This window comes from Anabrus simplex, chromosome 7, assembly GCF_040414725.1.
Source record: "Anabrus simplex isolate iqAnaSimp1 chromosome 7, ASM4041472v1, whole genome shotgun sequence".
NCBI lineage: Eukaryota > Metazoa > Arthropoda > Insecta > Orthoptera > Tettigoniidae > Anabrus > Anabrus simplex.
Window position 1 is genome coordinate 140,822,784 of NC_090271.1, and position 14,075 is coordinate 140,836,858.

Here is a 14,075-nt window from a genome sequence, read left to right on the forward strand (position 1 = left end):
CGTTGCGACGTAAAACAAATTGTTGTACATAAGTACAAGTGCTTCAGTGACATTCTGACCCGGAATGTATCAAAAGGCAGCAATTGAAGAGGGAACAAGAAAGATGGAAATAGCATTCAGGCTATCACAAAAGACATATAAATCCGAATCTGTCATACCAGATAGATTCGGACGTTCCAATACATTAGTAAAAGTGCAAAGTGCAATACCTGTATGCAGCAGAGACAATTGCCAAGAATGGATTTACAGAAATAGAAAAGAAAGAAAGAAAGAAAGAAAGAAAGAAAGAAAGAGAAAAAAAGAAAGAGAAAAATAAAGATCCTCGGACGTAAAAAAAAAGCAAAGAGAAAACTAATAGACAACGAATTTAAATAATTTATATTACGCATTAGCCCGAACCACGAGTTACGTTAAACGTCTGAAAAAATCTCAACCTCAGTAAAAAAGAGGACAGTGGTTTTCTGTGGATATGCCAAAACAATGTGAAAGAAATCCATCAAGATCTAGAAATGCGTGAGATCAAGCAAGAATGAAATCTGCAGTGGTAAAGAATCTGCCCTGAGAGAAGCTAGGAAGAACAAATAAGATGTTCTTGGAAGAAGGATGGGCAAGAGCGAGCCGGACAATGAATGAATACTGGCAAAAGAGGAAAGAAAGAAAGAAAGAAAGAAAGAAAGAAAGAAAGAGAGTAGAATATGAGAAAGTGAAGGAAGTTTTTATTAGCAGCTGGCAGTTGCCTGTAATAATAATAATAATAATAATAATAATAATAATAATAATAATAACAATAATAATAACAATAATGCTTTCCTACCACTTTCTCTACAACTGTATAACACGTATGTATGTATGTATGTATGTATGTATGTATGTATGTATGTATGTATGTATGTATGTATGTATGTATGTATGTATGTATGTATGTATGTGGGTTTGGCCTTGTTTTACGGCTGGATGCCCTTCCTGACGCCAACATTATATGGAAGGATGTAATCACTATTGCATGTTTCTGTGGTGATTGATAGTGTGTTGTCTGAATATGAAGCGGAAAGCCTTGGAACAGACACAAGAACCCAGTACCCGAGCCAGAAGAATTAATCAAACACGATTAAAAGCCCCGAACCGGCCGGGAATCGAACCCGGTACCCTCTGAACCGAAGGCCTCATCGCTGACCATTGAGCCAATCAGTCGGATGATGATAATAATGATAATTATTATTAATTATATATTATAATAATTATTATGTTTACTTAATTCTCTTATCTAAAAACTGGAAAAAGCACGTGTAGTCTGGAATATTGACTTTTCCTTTCAGTTAATAAACCCTCATGGAGCAACAGCTCTGATGGACCTTAGCCTACCAAGCGATAACTGCTCAGGTCGAAGGCGTGCAGATTACGAGGTTATGCATGGTCAGCGCACCGAATCCTCTCGAACATTTGTCTTGCCTTTTTAGATCTGACCGCTATCTCAAGTCTCCTCAACTATAATAAGCTAATCACGTAGTCTGAGTGGACATCGAACAAGCCCTCAGATCAAACTAATAATCCCGAACGGTCTTTCTGAGCTACTAGAACATCAAGTTGAAGTACTATTGTTGATTTTCAAAAATATATCGTTATTGTTTCATGTATGATTTAATGAAATGTAATGGCGTATGGCTTTTTGTGCCGGGAGTGTCCGAGGTCAGCTTGGCTTCCCAGGTGCAGGTCTTTTGATTTGACTCCCGTAGGCGACCTGTGCGTCGGCATGAGGATGAAATGATGATGAAGACAACACATACACCCAGCCCCCGTGTCAGAGAAATTAACCAATGTTGGTTAAAATTCCCGACCCTGCCGGGAATCGAATCCGGGACCCCTGTGACCAAAGGCCAGCACGCTAACCATTTAGCCATGGAGCCGGACTATGATTTAATCAGATGTCTGAAGTCATAATAGAACGAACTTATCTACTAGTGAAAATCCACAGCCTGTTTCTAGTCATTCGAGTCAGGAATAGAATAGAAGCCCTCATCTAGCGGCGAGCATAGGAATTGTGCTGGCTGCCGAAGCCTGTCGCACTCCTCTGGGGCATTGATTAACGACTAACAGAGGAAATCAAACGATCATGTAAAGTGTTGTCGGAAGGAAAGATAACAGGGAAAAGCGGAGTACCCGGAGAAAAACCTGTCCCGCCTCCGCTTTGTTCAGCACAAATCTCACATGGAGTGACCGGGATTTGAACCACGAAACCCAGTGGTGAAAGGCCGGTACGCTGCCGCCTGAGCTACGGAGGTCCCTATCTGTCTGTCTGTTAGGTCATCAGCCCAGAGGCTGGTTGGATCCTCTAATAGCACCACCAAAGGCTATGCAGTTATAAGGAAACTGCAAATACCAATGGTAGAGCCCAAATGAGGCGTACTAGGCAAGATGAGGAGTGAGGTAGTTTGCCATTGCTTTCCTCACTGGACCAGAAGGTGCTACTGCAGCACGACTGATCCTCTGAGCAACACCTGTCGTAACACTCTGACACTAGTCGTGCTCCAAATGTCATTACTCAGCACCACCCATACCCCAGCAGCTTCCATATTGTCACAGCCATGGATGAGACTGGGACTTCGGGAGAAGCTACACTTTGCTCTGGCCTGTGCCAAGAGACGGATACAAAAATACTGCATCCATCAAGAAATGGCAACAGGTGGTGGTCCCTATCTGCTAGTATCAAATTATATAGTTACGTTATAGAATAAAGTAAAGTTGGTGTCGATATCTTCGTTAGCAATAATCCCACGTTAAAATATAGCTCACCGGGCGAGTTGGCCGTGCGGTTAGGGCCGCGCAGCTGTGAGCAGGTTCGAACCCCACTGTCGGCAGCCCTGAAGATGGTTTTCCGTGATTTCCCATTTTCACACCAGGTAAATGGTGGGGCTGTACCTTAATTAAGGCCACGGCCTCTTCCGTAAGACCTATCTGTGTCGATGCGACGTAAAGCAAATATATATATCAGAATGTTTTATTAGCCCCTTAATATCAGTTAAAACAATGAAAACTGAATGCCGACATCTTCAATTGATTCTAAGTTATTTTGGTCTAACATCTTAGGAAAAGAAGTTAACCCTGTTTATTGATTTATGTTGCATTTTTTTAAAAGTAGTTCAGGTGCCAACACGCTAACGACAATGATGTGGAGTGCCAGTATTTTTGACCACCCTTCAGAAATAGATTACCTCTGCCGGAATCGAACCCGTAAGCTTGAGATCATGAGTTGGACTCTCTACCACTGATCTATTTGTGCAGCTTGGACGGAGAACCATTTTATCAGTACGATTGATTAGGCAGTTTGTTCAGAATAGCATAAAGTAGGTTGATTCTTCGGTCAAAATTCATAGTTCAGTTATATTTCCCCTTAATAGCAAAATAGGGAATCAAAGTAAGACGAATGCTGACGGGGAGTACCTGAGATGGCTGTCTCCCTCCTCTAACAGCTGCGCCCCGAGGGCTGCTTTCCCAACGCTCCAATCACAACAACGGTGTTGGTACATCACCCGATCAGCTTTGGCAATTCATTGCGAAAATTGAAACTCAATTTGTCTGTTCGCTCCACTGCGCCCCTACACTCTCCCCCTACAGCTATGACAAGGGAAGAGGCGGGGAGAAAAGAGATATTTTTTCTTTCTTCTTTGCGTCTATCTCCCCCTGTCTCCACGGTGAAGCCATTTCAAACAGTTGATGTGATTTCATTATATCATCGAGGAACTGACAAACATTGGCACAGTCATTGACACCCCTGTCTTGTCGCCCCTGTGCTGGCCGGGCCGGCTTTATTCTCTACGACTAATCCTCTTGCAGCTAATGGAAGCTGCACCATAAAGGGCCATGCTGCGGCGACACTGGCGGAAACAACAATGGGCTAGCGCGACGAGCGAGACCACATCAAATATAGAAAAAGGAAGGACGCTAGATCTTCGCTCATAAAAGTTGCATTTCTCAGAAAGCCGGAGCAGATCTGGGGACCACAAGGAGACTACTCCAGATTATTCACCTGCTCCTCAGAGACTTTAAACAACCTGCTCTTGTATTTAAACAGGTTTAATCTGCCCGTAGTTTGAATAAGACGTCCCTTAAATATTTAACTGGTCACTAAGGCGACCCTGGATGAAAGTAACACGTGCCTGAGGGACAGGTGATGAGAAGCCAACCACAGAATAGACATCCCTCTATTTTGACAGGATGATCCCTTCTCATGATAAAGTAATTTAGAAACTTTTCTGACCCTCTGCAGAACTTATAAGAGGAAAAACAGAAAATGGCGAAGAAAACCCCGCACGAAGGCTCTTTTCAGACTGTCATTTTCTGCTTAAGAAACAGTGATGTGATTTTCAGGAAATTTCTCGAGTAATAATTTCTTTCTTCCAGATTCTCTGAATGGTTTTTTTTCGACATAAACCAATTTTGTGACTTTTTCTGAACAGACACATGGAGGCGGTCCTGCCACGATGTTAGCATAACACGCTCAAATTGTAAAAAAGGAAAAGAAGGTCTATCGGGAGTTGAAATCTTATCTAGCCTAGCCTAATGAAATCACACAAAACACATCATCTCTTTCCGAGTCTGCTAAACATTTTCACTGGTCTGAAATTGTGTGTTGATTCTATTTTTGTTTTAGCTTATATTCTATGCTGTACTACTACATGTCCGTTCGATTTGAGCATGTGTACTGTATTGCCATCTTACTTAACACGTTCGCGGCCGCTCGGATATCGGCAACCATTACCGTGGTACCGTAATTTTTTTTTCTTTTTTGCTTAAAGGACTTCATTTCTATGTCCTTATGAAATTTAGATTATTATTTTAATTATTTCAATATTATTTATGTGCATACGAGCCATGACGCACACGCTGCGTCAGCGGCACTACCGATGAATTTTTCGTCTTCGGTGCCGTTTGACTGGTAATGAAGTGGAACGAGGAAAATAATGTTTTGTTCGAATGTAGAACTTCTTTACAATAGAAAAATAAGTTTTTGAACATTTCACACAAAGATACTGTGCAGTAGAATCGTATTATTGCTGTATGAACAATGTAGGCCTATTCCATAAGCTGTACAATGTAACTAGTCAAAACAGTGTGCTACATTTCAGTAACATTTCCTCGCAAAAATAAGTCTTCTGCAAATGCGTTACATTCAGTTACAATGTTATTCAGCAAGTTGTCATCTGCAAGCAAGCGAAAATAATTAATGGGTTTCGCGTTACTTGGCAGTGGAACCTTCATTTCCGGCCGACCAATAAAGTTTATCTGTTTCATTGAGGACGAATCTGAACTCCCAAGAAATGACCCCTGAAATTTTGCTCATGTTATTTGGCGGGAGATTTCGAGATGAGATATTACTTACGTCTTCCTCATCTTTTGTAATGTGAGAATTGGGAGTAGGCACTCGACACACACATCCGTGATTAAGATTCTCACTCAGATGGCTACAGTCACTTTTCACACTGCTGTCACTGTAACTAGCGTTCAGGAGAGCTTCCAGACTATCATCATTAATTGCAAATCACCTGTTTATCCCGCTAAGACGGGATTTCTTCCGGAGAGAAGGTTCTGAAACTTTACTGTTCTCTATTGACATCGCAGAAACGTATGCCGACTTGTAATGGCTACAGAGATTGTAACTAACAACCTGATGCCCGGATGGCGCATATGTTTAATAACACCATAACAATGCACAGATAAGAGGTCTGTTTGTTTACACACATATTGGCGGAAATACAACTTTTAATATTTGGCGCGGAGTGTGACGCACGTGTGTCGTCATCGGCCGCGAACGTGTTAATTGTATTGTAACTTACTGGGAACGTTTGCACGTTGGGGCTTAATGGTAAAAGTTTAAGAAAGGTGATGTTTGCCGCTCAGAAAGTGGATACCAAAAGACATAACCCTACTTAACAAAATTTGAACACATTGTAATGCAGCGGCGTGTCATAGTCAATGGCTTCTCACTAAAGCTCTCGCAGTTCGAGTCTCATTCAATGCACGTTTAATTTTAGAAAATGAAATTCACGCTATTGTCGTTATGAAGGCCTTGGAGAGGTGGAAGGTAAAGGCTTCGACTATCCGTAACCTCGGCACCTGATGGGGTGGAATGGTTTGCTCAACGCCCGGCTTGCATTCGGGAAATAGTGAGTTCGAGCCCCATTGTCGGCAGCCCTGAAGGTGGTTTTCCATTTTCACACGAGGCAAATGATGGGCTGTACCTTAATTAAGGCCACGGTCGCTTCGTTCCCACTCCTAACCCTTTCCTATCCCATCGTCGCCATAATACCCTATCTGTGTCGGTGCGACGTAAAGCAAATTGTAATATATATACCGCCCAGCCACCTTTGCCCCTAGGAATTAACCTGGTACTCATATTTGGTGTAGGGTAAGTGAACCTCAGGGCCATATGCACAAACTACTACTACTACTACTACTACTAATAATAATAATAATAATAACCGAAACCGACTTTCAACCTATTAGGTCGTGTTACGTACATTTAGTAGGCCTACGTGTTGAAGAGATGTCAATGTTCAAAGTCGGTTTCGATTACAATGCGGTCGTGAAATTTCAATAATAATAATAATAATAATAATAATAATAATAATAATAATAATAATAATAATAATAATTGTGTTTAACATCCCTTTGTTGTAGATTTTCAGGAGACGTCGGACTGCCAGACGTTTGACCAAAAAGAGATTCTTTATTCTTTAACTTGCTACTAATATGCTGACACACATATTCCAGTTTAAATCACTCTAATACTAATTGCCAGTACTGGAACGTGATCCCACAATCCTAAAAATAGAAAGTGAACACCTAATCCACTACGCTACATAGCCAGCGCATTTCGTATTTTACCATTAGAATTATTATTGCTATTAATTTACTTTCGCACCAAAGTGAATACAAGTTCACAAGGGCCATGACACATGCAGCCCACTAAGAACTTTGGCCTATCAAATTGCTGCTGCCCTGTTAAGTGGCCTGTAGATTGGAATGTCGGTGGGCGTTTTCCTCAGTTTCATTAAAGCCAATCAGGGACCGGTTCCACTGTTTCTCATATCAGACAGCTCCTCAGTTTGTCTCAAGGCTTAGTGAATCCTGCTCCAGTATTCAATTCAGGATAAAATCTTTAAATGAAATGAGAATCAACCCCCTGTCTACGGGGTAAGAGGCAGCCACATTACCCTACACCAGAGTGATGGTCATAATTATTGATAATCATTTAATACTCTTGGTAAAGAAACTTAACTGAGTTGGTTTGAAATTCTGTCAGTGTTCTTTTTCTGAGAAGGTGGAAACAAGACTTTGGACTAATCGTATATGTATTTTGTCTGCAGGTGTGGTTCAAGAATCGTCGGGCCAAATGTCGTCAGCAGATGCAACAACAGCAACAGCAGCAACAGAACAGCCTTGGTGTGGCTAGTGGTACGAAGACACCACGAGTCTCCAGCGGTTCTTCGGCTGGGAAGATCAAGGTGTCCAAGAGTTCGCCTCCCACATCCGTGATCCCTCCACCAGCGCCCAGTAACAGTGTGTCTCCTCCTGCCTCGATCATCCTCAAGAAAGAACCATCCCCAGTGGGGTTGTCGAGCTTCCAGCAGCATCAGCCTCCTCCTCATCGTGGGCCCGCCACTCCACTTGGGAGCAGCACAGGTGCAGGTGGGGGAGGAGGAGGCAGCAGCGCGCCGTCTTCGGTCATCACAACCCCTAGTCCGCCGATCACACCGGGGAGCACCGTAGGCTACCAGCATGACAGCAGTACGAGCGGGACATCTTCATACAACGGTCTGTGCTGGGGAGCGACACCAGCTTCCACCCCGACCTCGCCACACTGCTACTCCCAGAGTTACAGCTCCTACTACGGCAACATGGGCGTTGACTACTTCCCTCCACCACCGACAGTGCCCCACCACCAGATGGGAAGTGGTTCTGGAGCCGCTTCAAACCTCGCTCAGCACTACTCCCCACATAACCATATGGTTGCTCATGGATTCAACCATCCACAGATGCCCCCATACTCTGGTATGAGTGTCGGATCACACCACCAAAGTTTTAACAATAGCAGACACGGTGATTGCAGCCTGGACTATCAGTTCACGCCGGACAAATACCAGATGGTGTAACACAGGCAGCAGGTTAGGCACGAATTCGGAGAAATATGTCATTCCAGTACGGATTAAGAGCCCTTGTGAAATGAAGATTCCTCTCAGAGAAGCAGCGGGCTGCTTTGTATTGCACAAGACCAATTAATTAGAACACAACCGTTTAGCAGATTTTGCGTCCAGTTTCCCGGCGACACTCACTCAAAGGAAACAGAATGGAGATATTTGATCAAAGGTTCACGTTGCATTGTCGAAGTTGATATATTTATTTATAGAAAATAAGGCTTTGATGTTTGAACAAGACAGCTAAAATACTTGATGTTCTTGAAGATATCTTGTTACAAATTCGTGGTACGGTAAAGTCGCTGGTTAAATTTCAGCAGCCCTGTCTGAATGTGCATTGTGTTTACCACGTCAGTCGGTGTAATTTAACGTTCACGGACCTGACTTCTGTTTTGTGAACCCCAGCAAAAAAAAAAGAAGTTAAAACTATTACAAAAGATAGATTTTGATATTTTGTAATAATCAAATGAATTTTCACATAAAAAGGCTAGCCTTCGTAATCACAATATTACATGTACAGATCGTTTAGTTATAAGTCTCAAAGATTACAAATGAAGGAAGTTTGTTTTAGAAAACAATGGGAGAGGTATTTCTCATTTAATTTATGTCAAGAACTAATTTGAAGAGATGCTATTGATTAACTGTCATTCAAAGAAATCTGTGATTCTGCTACCATATTTGTGATTTATGTTCCACTATTATTGTACAAATAGACTGATGAAATTGTGAATTTATAGGTTGGGTGTTTCACATGGAAGAATGTGTCAGCTGTTGAATTTTTTTTTTTTAGAAATAACAGTCGCAATATTCACACACACACTTCTTAATCTCAAATAGCGTGGACATGATCAATATTTTAAATTCATCTGAACTCTCTGGGAAACATAACCATGTCCAGCACTGCCGAGGCTTGGAAAAATATATTTTACTTTGCTACTGCTACAAAAATAACACTAAATATCATTTAAAGAACTTTATTATAAATGATAAAAATATGTTCAAGTCAATACGGTGCCTACATTAGTTTCATCTGCTTGACAACAAAGTTTTAGTAAGCGTGCAAATCATACTGCCTGCATTTAAAAGATTATGGGACAAAGCAATTGGTTGTGTGTTTGAAGCGTGTGTCAATTGGTGTACAAGAAAATAAACGATTGCTGGTCTGGAACGTTTGGAACCAGCACAAAACATTATGACAACTTGTCACAACGATGTGGCGTATATAACAAGCGGACAGTCATCGAAGAAATACATTGTGTGAGTCCATGTACAAAATAAAACAAAAGACTAACACACTTATTTTATCTACAAACTTATAGCTAAGCACTTTTTTCTTTGTACTTAAATCAATTCACGAATTTTAAATTAGGCTGGTTGTGGTATCAGAATTTTTCTTCAGTGATCAGACTGTTTTATCTTGCCCACACACAAAACTATCATACTCCGACTCTGCATGTTAGTGCTTCGTAATATTTTATTTCATAATAAATTGCTATATTATCTCAATTCCAAACTACCATGTTTCACAGATCATTTTATCCATAATGAAATTAGGAAGGTTCTATTATGTTTTACTTTAGTAATAGATGAATTCATTCACTGTTTTGTCAGCGAGTGTCTTCGTACTCTAAACGAACCTCAAGCCTTCTCTCGAACCACTTTGTACCAGATAACATTATTAAATTCAAATTGTCACCTCTTAATGTTTACAATATACTGTGCTATGACTACTGTATATGATTTCATCACTTCCTGTTTCACAAAAGGAATATTTCGAAATTCAACTGAAATACGAACCACAATAATTACAGCTTTCTAAGGAATCACATCAGGAATGGCGGTAAGTATATTATTATTATTATTATTATTCATATTATTAATATCATTATTATTAGTAATATTAATAAAAATAATAAATACTGGTGTTATCAATGCATTTAAAATTCGTTTACTTTACGGTAAACTTCAGTAAAATAGCGCACGTGGTGAGTGATTATTAAACAGAATTATACATCAGGCTAGATTAGGATAAGAGGGAGAAAAGTGGCTTGTCTACTCTCTTTCTCAGGGAGCTTATACTCTACTAGTCTATGCATAGCCTAACCCTGTTGTGCGTATAATGCTATTGACTTTGTTCAAACATCCTTTACTTCACCCTGCATTGCACTGCACTAAATTAAACTAAGGGCTGAAACCTTGTATTTGGGAGATGGTTGGTTCGAACCTCACCATCGCCAGCCCTGATGATACCTTTCTATGGTTACCTGTTTTTACACCTTAATTAAGACTAGGGCAGATTATTTCCCTATCCAAGCCTTTTCTTATCCTATCGTCGCCGAAAACCTGTCAGTTCATGCCACGTTAAACTACTAGCAAAAATTGAAATAAAAAGAAACTGGTGATTCTCCCACTACAGGTCTAGTAGCGAAGATAGCTACTGGCACTTGGTGCCTAGACGCAACCATGGTACCTAGCGAAAGACCTTGGAATTATTTTAAGAAATTTTAACTACAGTATTCCTTCGAGAACTCTCAGATTGCACTCTTTAAATTGATGGTTCGCTCATTGAAATCTGTTTAGTCATTTTCTCATAATGGAAAACGGCTTATCAAATAATACACACGAGTTTTCAAATGATGATCATCATCATCAACAACAATAACGGATTTAAAGAAACGTATACTCGACGGTAGACCTCAGTAAGAGAGCGAACAAGCTGAATTGATTGTTAAAACGAAAGAAGAAATCAGGCTCATTTAGGATATACAGAGACAGAAAAAAATATATTTAGCTCGAGTACTTTTCACTTTATGGAGTGAAGTATAAGTGTAAGGGAAGGCCTAATGACCTCAACTACGCCAATAAAGACATTTTTATATCTATCTATCTATCTATCTATCTATCTATCTTTTGCTTTGTGTTCTCTTTTCCAATATTCGTAAGAAATAACATCACGGATTCAGCGAGAAAGAAAAACAGCTGAGCTGTAGTTTCCAATTCAGATCAGCTGATTTGAGAGAATGAGTTTCCATGCGATGGTACACAGCTCGAGCATATGTTATTCTGCAAATTGTTCAATAAGATAAATATGCAGCAGAAAAACTTTTTCACCTGAATAAACAATCAAAGACTGACAGACTTCAGAAAATTGAAAGAAAGATTGGAAGAACCTGCATCAAAAAAAAAATACCAGAAAGATGGACAGTGGCGGATAATACCTAACAAAGTCGTGTACAAAGAGCTAGAACCCATTATAGATACTATGCGTAAGAATAGACTGGGATTCTTTGGACATATCATGAGGATGAAGGATTCGAGACTTCTGAAACAACTAGTTCAACACAATCTCGTCTCAAAAACACCACAACAGGATGTAAGTGGATCAGATAAGTAAGAGAGGATATGAAGGAAATAGGCCTTACAACAGAAGACACCACAAATAAAACCTCCACTTTACCCTTACACGAAACAATCCAACAACACGCATATTTTCAAGCGAGGAAAGGGCACGAAGATGGGAGAGTCTGAAGAAGTACTGGGAGGACCGCAAAGCCCGAAAAATCTCTTCAAAGAGACCTGAACGATGGACTGACTAAAGTGATCCTGTGAGGTCATAAAAGAAGGAGAAGAAATAGGTACATAAATTATATGTCACTCAAAGCGAGCTAAACGTATTATAACACAATACCAGATAATCTGTCCGGCTCCATGGCTAAATGGTTAGCGTGCTGGTCTTTGGTCCAGGGGTCCCGGGTTCGAATCCCGACAGGGATTAATTTCTCCGGCACGGGGGCTGGGTGTATGTGTCGTCTTTATCATCAATTCATCCTCATCACGATGCGCAGGTCGCCTACGGGAGCCAAATAAAAATACTTCATCTGGCGAGCCGAACTTGTCCTCGGACACTCCCGGCACTAAAAGTCATACGCCAGTTCATTTCATTTACCAGATAATCTGTATGCCTGGATCCATCTCTGATGGGACAGAGTGTGTAACCGTGCAAGTTGGCCGTGCGGTTAGTGACGCATAGCTGTAAACTTGCATTTGGGAGATGGTATGTTCGAATCCCACGGTCGCCAGCCCCAAGATGGTCTTCCGTGGTTACCTCATTTTTACACCAGGCAAATTCTGGGGCTGTATTTTCATTAAGGCCACGACCATTACCTTCCCAATCCCAGACCTTTCCCATACTTGCTTCGCCAAAAACCTTCGATGAGTTAGTGGGGCGTTAAACCTCTTGAAAAGAAAACCAGCTTCATCACAGAAATAAGGTATGCCACAACTGTGAACGGACTGAAAACAAGACAGTTGATATGCAAGGTAGCTCATGTGTAAGGGTTCTAGACGAAGAACTGACAGTTTAATTGTACACACCAGTAGTGTAGCCAGGATTGGCTGATTGGAGGCAGATGATGAACACAATAAAGGTGCTTGTGCCTGTGTGGTGTGCATATGCTAGAATTATGCTGATATTCAGACTGAAGTACACTACAAACTCTTACATTAAAATACAGAACTAGAACAATACGATTAAGGTCAACAGCTTTACAGTATATGGTATGTTCAGCTTACAATCTAAAATACATCTTTCGAGGCTTCTTACAACATATATATTCAACAGATCTGTTGGTTCTATAATTATGTCTGTGAATGTTTATTCAGTTTATTGTCAGTTTCTGTTTCTTTCAATTTTGGAAAATTTCCATGGGACGGGTGGTGGGAGGAGGGTCCTAACCCCCAGTAAACTATCCCCCCCCCACTTGGCTAACCCCCTGAATTATTACCATTTTTCACCACATGTATCTGAAATATGAGAAAAATTGAAAATACGAAGTGACCATATGATATCAGCAACGCACGTTACAGCCACTCGGTGTTCCCAATAACCTATGGGAGCAAACGATCGTCATGTTATTATCTCCCGCAAAATTTCTGATGTTTCTTAGGAATATCAGACTATACGAATGTAAACATATCAATTTTTAAACGTAGTTAAAGCAAAATAGCGGTCTATAACTTCCAGACGAAATATTGTTTCACTCTATCAAGAAACGGGAGTATAGGATCGACGAAACAGCAACGAAATATTGAACTTTGTTATTTGAGAGATGTAATTTTATTCAACTTCCTTTAACCACAAGTTGCCAATTGACAAAGTATGATAATCAAATTATAGTGTTTGTAAGAGTACATTTCATCCTTAATTTAATATGGTAGGTCTTATTCCTCACTGATGACAGTACAAGAGGTTTCACAATTTCACATTAATGATGTTGAATAATAAGTGCACAAAATATTAATTTCAGAAATCATAATATACCTTCATTATGAAGTATGTAAAATGAGATACTTCTTATGGAAACTAAAACACACTTCTAATTGAGAGAGGTTTTAATGGTGCTTTGAATTTAGGATATGTTCAGATGAATTTCTTTTTAAAATTACCAATCAAAATGCATAGCATTTTGTTCGATCAGTAGAAATATACTATCACTGGCCTTTACCTTTACATTCAGATGAAACGTTCAATTGCAAATCTAAGATTATTCTTTTATGTTATTCCAAGTTTCTTGCATCTGGACAGTTTATGCAGCAAAAAGCCAACGCTCTAAAATAACGATTTTATTGCCCGTCTGAAATCAGGAATTACGTCTAACTATACAATATCAGGTTAACACTTTTGCTGAGGTTACATCTATAACCTCCAAATCAGTGAACTCCTATATAATATGGTATTTTTAATTTTTCAGGAAGGAAGTTTGGTAATGTGGATTGGTGTCTTGTTGCTTAACATCGTTCACATTATCTACAGTTTATTTCTGAGCAGATAAGTAAGTAGGTGTGTAAGTAGATTCTCCTTGCCAGTCATCATGCTTTTATGTT

At 40.1% G+C, this 14,075-nt stretch overlaps 1 protein-coding gene across 3 annotated transcripts in view; it reads left to right on the top strand.

Moving 5' to 3' along the window:
• Positions 1-9,878, top strand: part of LOC136876976 (homeobox protein OTX2) — a 536,701-nt gene extending 526,823 nt beyond the window's left edge. For all 3 annotated transcript variants that reach the window (XM_067150749.2, XM_067150750.2, XM_067150751.2), the window contains one exon: positions 7,365-9,878. In XM_067150749.2, coding sequence (XP_067006850.1) covers positions 7,365-8,150 — 786 coding nt within the window. In that variant the 3' untranslated portion in view covers positions 8,151-9,878. The remainder of the gene's footprint in view (positions 1-7,364) is intronic.
• Positions 9,879-14,075: the final 4,197 nt, after the last annotated feature.